We start from the raw sequence: 17,194 nt of genomic DNA on the forward strand, positions 1-17,194 counted from the left end.
GCAAAAAGATAATTTGATGCATGCACCTGTGCCTCGTATACCCGCGTTACGTGGCATGAGCACCATGTTGCAATCATTGCATTTCAATATGCTTTGGCTCATTTAGTTATACACAAAGTAGATTGGCTCTCTACTTTGTGGGTTCTCTGACGTGGCATCTCCATTCCCTTCTTAAGGGAACGAGGGCTACATACGTAACCAAGACGTTGCAAATTAATATGAGTTAGTTGACATGTTGTTGCACATTAATGAGTTAGTAAATATGTAGTTGCAGATTAATGAGTTAGTTGACATGTAGTTGCAAATGAGTAATTTGAAGTAGTTTCAATCAGTGAGAAGTTAGTTGACATATAGTTGCAAAACATGAGTTTGTTTCCTTGTAAGAACTCAAGACTGTTTATGGTAACTCGCAGGTATTTTGACGTCACTCATCCAGATGCATTGTTCAAGTTCCAACTAGTAAAAATGTTGTTGCACAACATTTCATAATTGTTTTTTCAGTATCACAGAAACAATGCATTTTTTACAAATTCATTTTTGTTTCCCTGAAGGTCTTGCCAGCTTTGTGAAACTAATCCTTTTACATTCCTGTAGTGCAACAGAAACTTAACCACAGCAGGACATTATCTAGCACAAAAATGAAGTATTAATAAACTATATGATCGTGACGATCACAGATGAATGTTTGAATAGACGGTGTTCATAAAGATTTGCATTACATATTTCAAACCAGGAAAAACAAATCTGATAAAGATGAAGGCAGAACTAGAGCCCCATATTCAGCAGTCTTTTCTAGCCTACATTTCAAATAGTTTAGCTGTGCATGAAGCTAAGAATAGGATAATGTACAAGATTAACGCCCTTACATCTGCTCAGAGCTCCAGTGAATGTATAGTTTTTATTCTGATCTTGTCTTGATTCTGATCATCGAATGAGGGAGACATTTTTTCAAATAATTTTCAATCACTTTGACTTTGAGTTTTATGCACCAACGTAAAAAAAAATATAGTAGCTTTCTAATGATATATAATTATTGTTCCTCTCATTTAAACTGTAAGATGCTATGCATTATATACAAATAAAAAGAATCATAGAAAAGCCAAAGGATGTCATTAATATAACTAATGCTGTTGCTAATAAACATGTTTGTGAAAATAAAACTTGTGTTTACAGTATATAGACAAGACAAAAATAATAATACAAAACAGTCTTTCTGCATGGAGATTTATATGTTTAAAATGTCTGAATTTGAAAAAAATTTGAAAATGACATTTACATATTCTTTAGGTACCAGATTTTGTCACATTCCCACTTCTATAAAAGCTGCTTTATCAAACATGTATGTGGGGAAATTTCTGCATGCATGATACAAAACGTAATATATTACACAAGTCCATGACATGAATAAATGACATGAGGGGGAAAAACCTTTCTGCATTATAGACATGTAAATGTATTGTTCCTTGTATTTCATTCACAATTTGAGACTAGAAGACATATTTGGCTGGGAGGGACTTAAGCTAGTTAGACTTAATAAACCGGTATTTCCGTCATTGCACACAATGCTGCCAGACACTACGCTGAGACTGTTTGTAGGACAATTCATATTTCATGTTTCATTTAAAACATTTTTTTTATTAAAACAAAATATTTCTCTCAAATAGATTACATACAAAGCATAAAAATAAGAAAGGATTGAACTGTTTGGCTGGACTGGAGACTGGAAGTGAAGGTCTTCTGAGGTGGACACGTTTAGTTAAGCGAACACCATGATTTCTGGGTGAGAAGAAATTCATGTTTTCTACAGGAGGATAAATATACTTAAAAAAGGAATAAAAAAATTAAGTTGCTTAAATTTTGATTCATGTCTAAAAATGCTCTGTAACTTCTCTAGTGATACTGAAATTTGAACTGATTTTATAAGAACCCAACACCCATACGAACCCTGATAAGATGCCTAGTGAAATTTGATCTACTGACGAATTGGCTGTAATGGGATTTAGGGTAATGGACGTAATGTTTTTTTGTCCAAAAAAGAAAAGAATGCTTTGAGATACTTACTTATACCACAAGTAAACTTAGATGAACAGCAAACAAGCCAAAACTACACCATTCTAAAGCATTGATTAATAATGTATTCTGAATTAATTTAAAAAAACATTTTTTTTTATGTGTGTGAAAATAACAGTAAGCATATGTCTTGGAAATTATCTAGTGGTCATCTCTGGTTAATTTCAAAACAAAGATGATGCTATTTTAAAGGTGCCCTAGAATGATTTGATGCAATATGTTAAATTGTTCTCTGATATCTACATAGAGGGTATGTGGCTTATTTAAGATAAAAAATTGTTTGGTTTTACAGGTCCATTTACAACCCTATAAATTGTCCCTAGGATGTAATGCTCTGTTTTTGCCTTATTTGGAAGAGTCATGAATATTAATGTTGAGCTCTGCTCTGATTGGCTTATTTCAGCAGCTCACAGCCGTTCAGCGAATCGGCTCGTGAGTCCTGACAGAACACAGACCGACTGAACGACACTTTAAGCAGAACATCTCAAACGGAGATTGATCAAATGCAGCTTACTTGTTTATTGGTGTTTTCAGATCATCCGTGTGCGCGAGAGAGCTCCACGGATAATGGGATCAGATTATAATAAACTAGGGCTGTCCCCGACTAAGGATTTACACATGTGAATCAGAATTGAAATGAGAAATGAGAATTGTCAAATCTCTTTATGGTTTGACCGATAGTCAAATCATCTATATGTGTGTGTGAATGGGTTTGGAGGGGCACAACACTGTCAGCAGAAGGGTAAAACTATTTTTATTTTCCTTTACACACTGCGCACAGCAACAACTTTTAAATAAAGTGACCAAAACTGCCTGCCAACTAAAAGAACAAACTGACAATGGCTTTCTTATTTAGGTTTAAATAAAAGGTAAGATTGTGAATAAACATTCGTAAAACGTTTTCTCATAACATGTTAAAGCCGCCATCGAAATACAGAACATCACACAAATATAGAAAAGAACATTTTGATAAATAAACCTAAAAAAATTACGTTTACAAGCACGTTCTTAAGCCGATTGTGTCTAAAGGTGGTGAAGGACGCGAAGGACACCGGACGCGAAGCTCAGCGCCGCACCTCAGGTATCTCACACCGCCACCTGACGCTCAAGCTCAATTTTGAATCGACTTCTAACAGAAGAGCTGCACGATGGGTGTATATTGTAGCACAGGGTGAAATCAGTACATTGACGATTTGAGGGAAATATTTAATATATAACCTTGAAATGGAGCTCTGTGGCGTGGTAGGATTTTAAACAACTTCCTGAGGGGCCGCGGACAGGCACCGCATTCCGCCGCCGGTGTGTGTACACTCTTTGAATGTGCAAAGCTCACCGCCCTTAAAGGGGTCGCACACCGGACGTGAAGCTCAGCTCAGCGACGCGTCTTTAAAATATTGAGCCCCCCATATTGCCAAAATGGTATTATCCTCATTTCATAACACCTGTAAAGATTCGACCGTGAGATCAGTGGTCAAATCAGGCTCCGCATATCAATGCATCGAATCTTCGACTCATCCGGGTCACGCCGATAATAAACATCAACCAAGACTATTGACATTTTTTATCTGTGGGAAGGGAATTAAAAGTCCTAACGTCCTCTGCACAGCCTGGAACATGACATCTGTGTCCATGAGAGCTGCCGTTTTGGCTCTCCTCGAGTGTCGCTTGTTTACCTGCAGTCCTGATGATCCTCTCAGTTCTGCCTGACAATGAACATGTTTGGACATATGCATACTAATGATCCCAGCGATTGCGTCACAGTTGCCGTTATGTTAAGAATCACTTATTTTCCCGTGGTGTTTTTCATGCATGAGATTTACATAAGAAGTAGGAGCCAATAGTGTTTGAGACTCACAGTATGTGATGTCCATGTACTGAACTCTTATTATTTCACTATGGCAAGGTTAATTCAATTTTTCATTCTAGGGCACCTTTAAAAACGAAAGACTTGACATGTAGTTGCATTTAAAACTCACTAAACGAATATTTTAAACAAGCAAAACAAACATTTAAATTGCACACACTTTTAAATCTTCACTACATCTTCACCCTGCAAGTGCTATGCAATGGAAACTTATCATGGCAGCTTGATTTTAAAAGTTTTTAGAAGGTCTTCCCTGTTCCAATGTTAATTGAACAGAATAGAATTACTTCAGTATAGAATTACTTCAAAATTATTTAGGTGTAACTGACTCGGCTCAGCTTGTCTGCGATAATCTTTGCAGCATCCATCTTCATTGGAACCGGCCAGAGCGCTGCATAAATAATTAGCCATGGAGGGCGGGGCAATAACAAATGCCGGCTTCTCCAGTATGGAAATACACACAGACAAAACAAGCCGATTCCACCCTCAAACTGTGGGTTTTTAAATATACCAATACTGCTATCTCAAACACGGAGAAGCTTCTTCATGAGGTTGTTTTTAATGGACATTTCTAGGCATTGGGTTTTGCTGTACAAATCTGTTGAGAAACATTTATCCTCTTATTTTACAGAAAGCCGAGACTTCCACCACGCAAGCCAACTCTGATTCATCAAGGACCTCCAAAACGATATTGTCTACATACGGAGAGAAAAGAGCTCGATGACAATGGGAAAGTCAGAAAATGGACTTATGGGATAAAAGACACCAGTAAACGAAACAAAATAATTCTGCTGGTGGGAGAAACCGGCGCTGGCAAGACAACCATCATCAACACCATGGTCAACTACTTAATGGAAGTGAAGTTCGAGGATGAACTATGGTATGAAATCACAGAAGAAGCAGCCAGAGACCAATCACAATCACAAACCTCTGAAATCACCATGTATGAGGTCTGTCCGGTAAAGAGTCCTATATCTCTCACCATCATTGATACTCCAGGATATGGAGACACTAGAGGACTGGAAAGAGATCTGGAAGTGGCTGAGAATTTATCCATGCTGTTTCAGAGCAAAGATGGAGTGTGTGTGGTAGACGCCGTGTGTTTTGTGACTCAAGCGTCTAAGAATCGTCTTTCGGACAGACAGCATTACATTATCAGCTCAATTCTGTCTTTGTTTGGAAATGACATTGTGAACAACATTGTGTTTCTAATCACACACTCTGATGGTCTGCCACCCAAAAACGTCCTCGGTGCCATTAATAAAGCTAAAATCCCCTGCAGACGAGACCAAAGTGGCCAACCTGTTCATTTCTTATTCAACAACCGGCAGGCCGATGCCCGTCACACTGGAGAACGCCACGTTCGGGCTCAAAGAGGCTCCTGGCAAGACAGCATGGATGGCATGAAGCAATTCCTTCAGTCTCTGAATGAAAAGAACAGAAGAAGTTTAGAGTTGACTTCAGATGTCCTGATTGAGCGCATTCTATTAGAAGCATCCATGTGCAACTTACAGCTGCGAGTTAAAGAGAAAGAGCTGAAAAAAGCAGAAAAACTTCAGATCCAGCAGGCAATTATGGAAAACAAGGAAAAGATTGAGGAAAATAAAAACTTCAGCTTTAGTGTCAAAAAGACTGTCAAAATGAAGGTTCCCATTGAAAGCGCTTCATGGAAGAGCAGGAAGGCGACGACCTGCACCGTCTGTGAGGAAAACTGCCATGAGTTTGACTGCTGGTGGGTTTCTAAGCCCAGTAAATGTGAAGTCATGAATAAAGGCTACTGCACCGTGTGCACAGGGAAATGCCACCACAGCAAACATGTCAAAGAAAACAAGAAATACACCATGAGCACCTCAAGTTTCGTGATGGAAATTGACTCTATAAAAAAGGAATATGAAAATGCTCTACAACAAACCAAAACATATTTGGTTTTAATGCAGCATCTTGACAAAGAGTTGAAGGAGATTGAGGACCAAAAGTCAACTCTTCTGTCCGAAGCTTACCAGACCATCAAGCATCTGTCTCAGATCGCATTAAAGCCAGACTCGGCCTTCACTCTTCAGCATCTGGACTTCTTCATCCCCAGAGTGAGGGAAGCCGGGAAAGAAGACTGGGTCCGAGAGCTGGAGGAAATGAGGAGAACCGCTGTAGCTGAAGAAGCCAATAAAGACGCTCTGAGTTACCTGAGAGCTGGTCTGGCAAAACTTTTCCTTGGCGAGCATCAATGACCAGATTTTGTACAGATGAGACAAATAACATGTAAAAGACAGCAGCTTACAATGAGATTTCAAAGCTTTCTGAACAAAGGTTTCAACCTTTTCTTTCAACAGTTTTCAACATATATATATATATATACACACATACACCAGGCGTTGACTTAACTAACAGATTTCAACTGTTGTTTTAATAATATGAAAGTAAGATTAAATACTTCTTGAAAACTTTTGTCATGCCTTCATCGTTATTTGTATTTCTTTTTACACACATGTTGTTTTACTGCTTTTTCCAAACCCTATAAACTTAACTATTTCCCTGCCATTGCGGAAATTTACGAAACATTTACAGGAAAAATGGGCAAGCGTAAGGATTTGAGCGAGTTTGGCCAGATTGTGACGGCTAGACGACTGGGTCAGAGCATCTCCAGAACTGCAGCTCTTGTGGGCTGTTCCCGGTCTGCAGTGGTCAGTATCTATCAAAAGTGCTCCAAGGAAGGACCAGTGGAGAACCGGCCACAGGGTCATGGGCGGCCAAGGCTCATTGATGCACGTGGGGAGCGAAGGCTGGCCCGTGGGGTCCGATCAAACAGACCAGCTACTGGTGCTCAAACTGCTCCAGAAGTTAATGCTGGTTCTGATAGAAAGCTGTCAGAATACATATAGCATCTGTATTACACAATTTTCTGGAAACACTTCAGGAGTCGAAGTCACGGCTCTATTGTTGCTGTAATAATAATAATAATAATAATAATAATTCATTACATTTATATAGCACTTTTCTAGGCACTCAAAGTGCTTTACATAGAAGGGGAATCTCCTCAACCACCACCAATGTGCAGCACCACCTGATGATGCGACGGCAGCCATATTGCGCCAGAACGCTCACCACACACCAGCTGATTGGTGGAGAGGAGACAGAGTGATGAAGCCAATCAGGATATGGAGATTATTAGGAGGCCATGATGGACAGGGGCCAATGGGCAAATTTGGGATTTTTAACGACCACAGAGAGTCAGGACCTCGGTTTAACGTCTCATCCGAAGGACTGTAAACTTGCACAATGTTCTTGAATGATTCATTTATAGATGCATGCCAGTCTGTTATTTGGGTTGACATCAACTATACATATTTAATAATTATTACATATTTGATAATTGTTTACTCGACACATCATCCTAATTAAAACCTTCTCCGGCACGATGACTCCGATCCTTCAAATATTCATACTCTTGTGTATTCGACGCGTCATCCTCAATAAACCCGCCTCTTGCGGGATACCTCGAACTTTCGAAATATCCGATCTTATATGATTTCTGACCTGTAAGGTGGCCAGAATAATAATCATACACGGTGTGTTAATAGCCAGAGGAGAACTGAGCCTGGTTTCTCTCAAGGTTAATTGTTCTCCATCATGCCCTGATGGAGTTTTGGTTCCTTGCCACTCTCGCCTTTGGCTTGGCTTTGTAGTAGACAGCACATTCCAGGGCCCAGTTTATGGCTGTGCCCCTCTTTGCCCGTAACAGTGAACAGAGGTTTGCTACATTTTGATTGGATCTTGTTGGACTAGCACAAACAAGATGTCCGATGCCATCAGATAAAGATGCTTGGACAACAGCCAGACATCGCTTTGAGGGCAAGAAGAAGACCTCTAGTACCAAGCCCAGGAAGGACAGGACTTCTCATTGGTCCACATGCAGTTTCTGCCCCTTTAGAGACTGATCCCTAATGTCCTGATTTGTGACGGCAATAAACATTCCTCAGGACCTCAGCAGTAGTGGGTGAAACAAAGAAAGACCAAAACTGATCCATCCAAATCCATTCACAACTATGTTTGGAAACCTTAAGACTGATGTAAACTACACATATCCATCTCATACTTATTCAGAGAAATAAGTATTCTCAGTGATAGCTATTTGTAATGCAACATCTTACACATAATCAGCTGTTAATGAACAAATTGTTACTATTGGCTGCTGGCATCAAAGAGGGCTAACAAGGATTGAAGTGTCTAATGTTTCTATTCACAATGTGTTTTTGCAGCGTTATGTAATGTAGCCAATCACAATCAGTGTCTGTTGTGCACGTGGACGTAATGTCAAATTGATGCTTTAGGTCAATAACCCCAATAAATCTGTACATTCAGCCTTACAGAAAAAACAACAACAACATGGTTTTATTATAGTAAAATTGTGATGTTTTTTTCAGCAAAATTATTAACATTTGTATAACCACAGTTTTACCAAAAATGCCATGGTTAAAGTGTAGCAATACCACATTTAATGTGTGGTTACCATTGTTTGACTATAATAACATAATATAATAATAATGTTTTTATCAATTAAATAATTAATTTAGTTATATGTAGTAAAACCATGGTTAATTTCAGAAAGGGCAATGAAATAATGACAAAATCAGGATGACACACTGTATTTGCATGTGAGCAAACAAAAACATAAAACAATATGCTTAAAGCTTTGCTGACTACAGACATTTAATGTTGAATTAGTTATCAAATGGCCAAAATTCTGAGATTTCAATAGACATGACTATAATGTGTTAAGAGCTCGCTCAAGAACTGGGGTCCAAAATCATGGCATGCTTTATAAGTAATTAGCAAGATTTTAAAATATATGCAATGTAAGAGTAGTGTTGACAGAACTGGACTAATATGATCATACTTCCTGGTTCTAGTAAGAACTCGAGCTGCTGCGTTTTGGACCAGCTGGAGTTTGTTTATTAAGCGGGCAGGGCAACCACCCAGTAGAGCATTACAATAATCTATCTATCTATCTATCTATCTATCTATCTATCTATCTATCTATCTATCTATCTATCTATCTATCTATCTATCTATCTCTCTCTCTCTCTCTCTCTCTCTCTCTCTCTCTCTCTCTCTCTCTCTCTCTCTCTCTCTCTCTCTCTCTCTCTCTCTCTCTCATGGACCAGCTGGAGTTTGTTTATTAAGCGAGCAGGGCAACCACCCAGTAGAGCGTTACAATAATCTAGACTTGAGCTCATGAACGCATCGACTAACTGTTCAGCATTTGGCATCAAAAGCATGTGCCGTAGATTAGATATATTTTCAAGATGGAAGAATGCAGTTTTACAGATGCTGGAAACGTGGCTTTCAAATGAAAGATTGGTATCAAAGAGCACACCCACGTTCCTCACTGACAACGAGGGCTTGACAGAGCAGTCATCAAGTGTTAGACAGCATGATGGAGATAAATAAATCTTGAGAGAAACCAGACTCAGTCGGGGTGCCAGTTCTCTCCTCTGGCATGAAAACTAACGCCATGCTTCCTAATGATATCTCCCAGTGGAGCAGATACAGGGTGAAGAGCAACGGTCCTAACACTGAGCCTTGCGGTACTCCATACTGAACTTGTGATCGGTGTGACATCTGTTCATTTAATGTTACGTCAGTTGTGATGTTAATAAAGCGTGAGCTGGAGATTTACGGCTCATATTATCCCTCATGATGCAGCGTTTTGACTGAACCTCTTCTACTTCTGCTGACTGAGATCAGAACACATCTTTACAATGTTCTGGGTCTTAAAAGAGTCTGCGTTTGTGATATATGTCCTTATTTCATTCAAAACGCTCGCTCGCTCTATCTGGATGCGTTTAAATCTGCTCTGAGTTTGTGTTTGTCACCTTTCACACATGCGCACTTCTATAAGCCGACAGAAAGCAGGTTAATGGGTTTACATGCAGCGCAAAATGGGGGTAAGAGGCAAAAAACTACCTGCCCCGTCTGGTTTATGCTTACGCCATTAATGACCATACTCCGATAAAACAAAACGGGTTACCGCCTTTACATGCCCATGATCATTGTCGGCTTATTGGACATAATCAGCTGAAGAACGTGAATGTAAACTCACCCACTGTCTAGATCGTTAAAATGCAGATAATTAAAATCTGAGAAATGTATAAAATCACAAAGCAAAATGGAGGAAAACACAAACCCATAAGTAGTGCAGTCTAAAACAAGGAAGTAGCAACAAGGAAAACATACTGCGAATTCCATTAGCCAGAAATAGCCTACTTTATGGGAAATAACGCTAGAGGTACAAATGACGTCAAGACCACACTGTGGCAGATGAAACCATGAAAACAGGCTAATTTTAAAATAATATACTAGAATACTACTCTCATTTCTGGCATATAAAACCATGTAGAAACTACCAGTAGTGTGTTATTTTAGTTCAGCCCCACAGTTTCAAACCCTTTGACTTTCCTATAATTGAAACTCATCATGGCAGCATGATCTGAGTAGGGCTTCCCTGGTTAAATTATTGTTTCTAAGAACATTATTATAAAATAAAAAATAAAAAATGCATGTGTAAAACATGTGTCAGACAAATAAAAACATCTAGCTCATGTTCCTTTCAGTCGTGACAAATTGAAGACAACAGGTATTACTGGATCTACTAGAGAAGGGGAGGTGTCTCTTTCTCAAACTTCCCCAACACTGGTTCTGAAAACTCCACAACAATATGGTCTCGATTGGTGTAAGTATTATAATTAAATTCTCTCTCATTTTTTTTCAACATAAGCAAACTATTTTATTCTTAAATATAATATCTACTGATTTAGTTACGTTGATTGTTTTGTGTGTGTGTGTGTGTGTGTGTGTTTGTGTGTGTGTGTGTGTCTATGTGTGTGTGTGTGTGTGTGTGTGTGTGGATTATTTCTAACATATCAAGACTGAATTTTCAGAGTTTGGAAAACAAAAGCAGTTTGTTCAAAATACCAAGGCTACTAAATTCTATATAATTTACACTGAAAGAGATGCAGCTCGACAGGCAAAATCAGCTACCGTGTAAATGTTTCTATACATCTGTACTTGTTTGATCCACTTGTAACCGAATAAATTTGGCTAGTGACTGATTATTTCAAAGATTTAGGCAATATGTGGACCAGCAAATTAAGAAGATTGTATTATTTGATCAAGAACATCTGAATTATCCACAAGAAAATGTTGTGTTTTTTGTCTATACATTGAAAGTCAATGAGGTCCAATGTTGTTGGTTCCCTTTCAGTCGGTCACGTTTGACGTACATCGGAACTCTCCGACGAATTGGGATCTCAATTTGTCGGTCAGTTCCGACGTACATCTCCATTCCCTTCTTCAGGGAACGAGGGTTACATTCGTAACCGAGACGTTTTCAAATGTTCTTCAAAATATCTTCTTTTGTTTTCCACAGAGAATATTTAAGACACCCAGGTTTGGAAAGACATGAGAGAGAATAAATGACAGAATTTTTGTTTTTGGGTGAAATATCCTTTTAACCACAGCAACAATGGAAGTACACCGTAAGATCAGCCGGTGCAGCAGTATGAAGTAAGAGAATGTCCTTATGAATAACTGTCTTGAAGATACAAATAATTAAGTGTGTAAAAAGAAAAATGTTACCGTTGCTTGTCTGGCTGGGGGTAAATGTTAAAGGGTTAGTTCACCCAAAAATGAAAATTATTTATTTAATTACTTACTCTAATGTCGTTGGATACCTGTAAGACCTTCGTTCATCTTCAGAACACAAATGAAGATATTTTAGTGTAAAGCTGAGAAAGGCTTCAGATAGGCCTCCATTGGCATTCAGTCCATTCCCACTCACAAGACCCATAAAGGCCCTAAACACATCGACACACAGCCCATCTCACTACAGCGGCTGGACAATCATTTTACAATGCAACGAGAATAGTTATTGTGTGCACAAAAATCTAAATAATGACTTTATCCACCAAGTTATTGAGGTGAACTCGACGCATGCATGAGAATATGACGGAGATCCGCCGTTCGGATACATGACCCAGAAGAGGAGGAGGGCAGCTATCGCGTGAGCTCGCGTCCGAGACTTACACGGAAGACAATAACTTGGCGGATAAAGTCATTATTTTGATTTTTTTGCGCACAATAACTATTCTCGTGGCGTTGTAAAGTGATTGTCCAGCCGCTGTAGTGAGATGGGCTGTGTGTCGATGTGTTTAGGGCCTTTATGGGTCTTGTGAGTGGGAATGGACTGAATGCCAATGGAGGCCTATCTGAAGCCTTTCTCAGCTTTACACTAAAATATCTTCATTTGTGTTCTGAAGATGAACGAAGGTGTTACGGGTGTCCAACCACATGAGGGAGAGTCATTAATGAAATAATTTTCATTTTTGGGTAAACTTACCCTTTAATCTTTTACATTCAGTGAGACTTCCTGTTTAAAATAGTTTGTACAAATTACATTATGTTGATGCTCAAAAAGTAAGAATTAAAAACTTTTATACATTTTTAAATATAATTTTTTAATGGCTATTAAGTCTTAAATTCCTGATACACAAACATTCTGAGAAATATTTGCCTCCATCTGCAGCAAGCCAAGTCTTCCACCACGCAGGCCATCTCTGATTCATCAAGGACCTCCAAAACGATATCGTCTTCATACGGAGAGAAAAGTGCTTGATGATAATGGGAAAGTCAGAAAATGGACTTTTGGGAAAAAAGAAAACAGTAAACCAAACAAAATTGTTCTGCTGGTGGGAGAAACCGGTGTTGGGAAGACAACCATCATCAACACCATGGTCAACTACTTAATGGGAGTGAAGTTCGAGGATGAACTATGGTATGAAATCACAGAAGAAGCAGCCAGAGACCAATCACAATCACAAACCTCTGAAATCACCATGTATGAGGTCTGTCCGGTAAAGAGTCCTATATCTCTCACCATCATTGATACTCCAGGATATGGAGACACTAGAGGACTGGAAAGAGATCTGGAAGTGGCTGAGAATTTATCCATGCTGTTTCAGAGCAACGATGGAGTGTGTGTGGTAGACGCCGTGTGTTTTGTGACTCAAGCGTCTAAGAATCGTCTTTCGGACAGACAGCATTACATTATCAGCTCAATTCTGTCTTTGTTTGGAAATGACATTGTGAACAACATTGTGTTTCTAATCACACACTCTGATGGTCTGCCACCCAAAAACGTCCTCGGTGCCATTAATAAAGCTAAAATCCCCTGCAGACGAGACCAAAGTGGCCAACCTGTTCATTTCTTATTCAACAACCGGCAGGCCGATGCCCGTCACACTGGAGAACGCCACGTTCGTGCTCAAAGAGACGCCTGGGAAGACAGCATGGATGGCATGAAGCAATTCCTTCAGTCTCTGAATGAAAAGAACAGAAGAAGTTTAGAGTTGACTTCAGATGTACTGATTAAACGCATTCGATTAGAAGCATCCATGTGCAACTTACAGCTGCGAGTTCAGGAGAAAGAGTCAAAGAAGTCTGAAAAACTTCAGATCCAGCAGGCAATGATGGAAAACAATGAAAAGATTAAGGAACATAAAAACTTCCACATTAAAGTCAAAAAGACTGTTAAAATTAAGGTTCCCATTGAAAGCGCTTCATGGAAGCACAGGAAGGCGACGACCTGCACCGTCTGTGAGGAAAACTGCCATGAGTTTGACTGCTGGTGGGTTTCTAATCCCAGTAAATGTGAAGTCATGAAGAAAGGCTACTGCACCGTGTGCACAGGGAAATGCCACCACAGCAAACATGTCAAAGAAAACAAGAAATACATCATAAGCACCTCGAGTATCATGATGGAATTTGACTCTATAAAAAAGGAATATGAAAATGCTGAAAGACAGTCAAAAAGGTTTTCAGTTGTAATGGATTATCTTGATCAAGATCTACTGGAGATTGAGGACCAAAAGTCAACTCTTCTGTCCGAAGCTTACCAGACCATCAAGCATCTGTCTCAGATCGCATTAAAGCCAGACTCGGCCTTCACTCTTCAGCATCTGGACTTCTTCATCCCCAGAGTGAGGGAAGCCGGGAAAGAAGACTGGGTCCGAGAGCTGGAGGAAATGAGGAGAACCGCTGTAGCTGAAGAAGCCAATAAAGACGCTCTGAGTTACCTGAGAGCTGGTCTGGCAAAACTTTTCTTTGGCGAGCATCAATGACCAGATTTAGTACAGATGAAGGAAAAGACAGCTGCTTACAATGAGAAATCAATGCTTTATAAACAAATGTGAAGAATTTGTCCAGAACAAATGCAGAGAAGACATGAATCAAAGAAAATAAAGAACTCTGAAATACAGTAGCCTTTTTGTGTAGCAGTTAGGATTTGAATATTGTGAATTCTTCTTCTGAAATCAGTTGTTAATTCCATGTTGTAATGGTGCCCTCTTGTGGATTGTGTGGGGACTACATAAATGTTTAGTTTGATGGAAGGAGATGCAACAGCAGTTGCAACGAGTAGTGCACACTGTGAAACACAACCACTAAGAGGATGTTGTACTTCATTCAACAGTAAACAGATTTACATAAACCTGCATTAGTGTTCACTCATTCATTAGGGGTTTAGCCGGAGATCGACCCCACTAACAGTCGGTGTTCACTGAATCTCAGGAATATTCATATGAGCAGCAAACCATGCAGAGTAAAGAAGAAAGACCAGATTCATGACATATGATTATAAAAGACATTCTTGATCTTTTATAGTAGTAGCCAATTTTTACCAACATCAGCAGATTATGAGCACGTCAGGAGCAGAAAACATACACAATCTGCAAAAATACTACATCTATGAATTTAACAGTTTTAGTTTTGAGAGATATTGTCTCTGTGTTGTGTGCATGGAATGGATGTTGGGCTGAAAATCTCTAACACTGATTGTGGTATATCATTTTTAAAAGTCACTGTTCTGAAAGTATCACATAAATCAAAACAATCAGCAGGTTATCATTCATGGGTACTGATGGGTTTGTGAAACCTCCTCTGGAAGATAGTAGCTGAACACAACATGGTCATTCTGTAATGCTTAAGTTTATTTGTATAGAATATTTCATACCTACACAATGGCAATTCAAAGTGCTTTACATAGAAATTAATTAAATTAATTAATTAATTAAATCAAGCGATAACATACATGTACCATCTTAATTAGATGACCTCTCCTTCATTTCTTTCTCAAACACGCTCATAACATCCATTTCAATCACTATTCCCTGATTTTTACTCAGGAACTTTCTTGTTGAACCCATTTCTACTCATCATACCCTTCCACAGATTTCCACATACTCAAACTTACTATTTCCGTCAAACCCAGTTTTCACTCATCATATTTAACTTAGAAACATATCAAATAAAAATAACCAGAGATAAGAACAAAGGTAAACTAAAACAGTTATAAAAACAATAAAATGATGATGCATGGATAAGATAAGGTGCAATCAGTCGGACGGCATAATAGGGATAATAGAGTAAACTCTTGGTATTTCTAACTGACTTGATCCTGCTGATCTGAGTGATCTGTTGGGTTTGTATTTAATAGGCATATCTGTAATGTATTGAGGTCCTAGGTCATTGAGAAATTTATAAACAAGTAACATTATAAATGGACTGCATTTATATAGCGCTTTTAACAGACCCATGGCCACCCAAAGCGCTTTACATCTTGCCTAACTTCTCGCCTAACCCTAATCCTAACCCTAACATTCACCATCTCATTCACACACCGAAGGCGGTGTCAGCCATGTAAGGCGCCATCCAGCTCGTTGGGAGCAGCTGGGGTTAGGTGTCTTACTCATGGACACCTCAACACTTGGTCAGGTGGAACCGGGGATTGAACCACCAACCTTCCGGTTTGTAGGCAATCTACATGAACCACTGAACCACTGCCGCCCCAATAATAATACTTTAAAATTTATCCTAAATGTAACATATATTTTGGTTCTGCAGCTGTCTAATGGTCTTTTTGGGAAGTAAGAAGGCCATTACAGTAGTCCACCCTGCTGGTGATGAAAGCATGAACAAGTTTCTCTAAGTCTTGCCTGGAAACAAAGCATATAATTTATGCAATTTTTTCAGATGATAGTACGCTGATTTAGTCATTGCTTTGATATGACTACTGAAACTGACTTATTATTAGACCTTTAGCCTCAAGATATGCGTTCACCTTGAGAATGTTGATGTCTGCCTGCTGCCTACTGCCTGCCTCAGCGTTTGTAGCTCTGCGTTTGAATCTCTCTTACTCATCACCATATATTGTTTAATATAGCCTATCAAGTAAATTTGACATTGCTAGCTTTTAATCTAAATCACTACCACTTATTAGCTTTTCGCTAGCCTGGTAGCTTTCCATGGTGTCACTTTTTGGTCTATTTCCGTTGTGTTTGCACTTGCCACATGTTCCTTTGTTAGGTTTCCCGCCACTTTTGTTGTCATAGCAACCCTCTTTAGTTTAGTCCTTTTCAGCTGTGTTTAGGGCATTGTCATCTGTGTCACCTATCCTTCCGTGTGTGTCTTTTAGTTCCTCTTGTTCACTTTGTCTTGGTCCGGTCTTGAGGTGAGTTATGTGATACTGTGTTAAGTTACACGTTATTCTAATGGTGTTTGATGTTCTGTTCTGAGTTTGATTTAAATAAAGCCTGTCTGTTTGCAAGTCCTGGATCTCCTCATCTCTGCTGCATCACACACCCTGACAGAAGACCGGACCAAAACTGCCAGCACTTCAAATGATAAGATGGGCATCTTTCTGACCCCAGTCTCTCCCATGTCCCCAGCACACAACTCTTCAGTGAAGGATTGCCTGCTTAGGCCGCGACAGAAAGGCCGCCCACTGGAGAAGTATGTGGAGGAGTTTGTTGAGCTTTCCTTTCTGGTGGACTGGCCAGATGCTTCTTTAAACGCGTTTTTTCTGATGGGTCTGGACGAGGACACTATTCGTTTTCTTGAACCAGCCTGTTCCTATTCCCTAGTTAAGACCATCAATTTGATTCTAGGTCTAAATTGTTCTGAGTTCTGAGATTGAAGAGGTTCATACGAATAAGTGTTTTCCTCATCCAGCCCCCTCAGAAAAACTCACAACCTGGTCAGTCCAACCACAGGCAGCTTCCTCCACCTATCCCTCCAGTGGGTCTTCCAATGCCAACCTACTGGCCTCAAAGCCCAGACGGCCGAGGAGGAGGGTGAAGGCTAAGCCCTTGATATCGGCCAAGGGGGCTGCTTCTCTGCCAGAGTCATGCTGGCTAATAGACTTTGGGGACT

At 39.5% G+C, this 17,194-nt stretch overlaps 2 protein-coding genes across 2 annotated transcripts; both read left to right on the forward strand.

The window, feature by feature from the left end:
• The first annotated feature begins 1,576 nt into the window (after window positions 1-1,576).
• On the forward strand, window positions 1,577-6,297 carry si:dkey-187j14.4 (uncharacterized). The gene is made up of 2 exons (XM_067452119.1): window positions 1,577-1,780; window positions 4,566-6,297. The coding sequence occupies exons 1-2, from the start codon at window positions 1,770-1,772 to the stop codon at window positions 6,157-6,159; spliced, it is 1,605 nt and encodes a 534-aa protein (XP_067308220.1). The 5' UTR covers window positions 1,577-1,769; the 3' UTR covers window positions 6,160-6,297.
• A 4,302-nt stretch (window positions 6,298-10,599) lies between these two features.
• On the forward strand, window positions 10,600-14,649 carry LOC137088545 (uncharacterized). Its single transcript, XM_067452120.1, has 3 exons — window positions 10,600-10,661; window positions 11,358-11,494; window positions 12,513-14,649. Exons 2-3 carry the CDS (start codon window positions 11,454-11,456, stop codon window positions 14,104-14,106), a joined length of 1,635 nt encoding a protein of 544 aa, XP_067308221.1. The 5' UTR covers window positions 10,600-10,661; window positions 11,358-11,453; the 3' UTR covers window positions 14,107-14,649.
• The last annotated feature ends 2,545 nt before the right edge of the window (window positions 14,650-17,194 follow it).

This window comes from Pseudorasbora parva, chromosome 1 (assembly GCF_024679245.1).
Source record: "Pseudorasbora parva isolate DD20220531a chromosome 1, ASM2467924v1, whole genome shotgun sequence".
Lineage (NCBI taxonomy): Eukaryota > Metazoa > Chordata > Actinopteri > Cypriniformes > Gobionidae > Pseudorasbora > Pseudorasbora parva.

Excerpts from the sequence above, each read along its gene's own strand:
- LOC137088545 (XM_067452120.1), top strand. The coding sequence starts at position 11,454 with ATGGAAGTACACCGTAAGATCAGCCGGTGCAGCAGTATGAA. Across the intron at positions 11,495-12,512 it reads AGCCGGTGCAGCAGTATGAA|CAAGCCAAGTCTTCCACCAC; the intron begins GTAAGAGAATGT and ends CTCCATCTGCAG.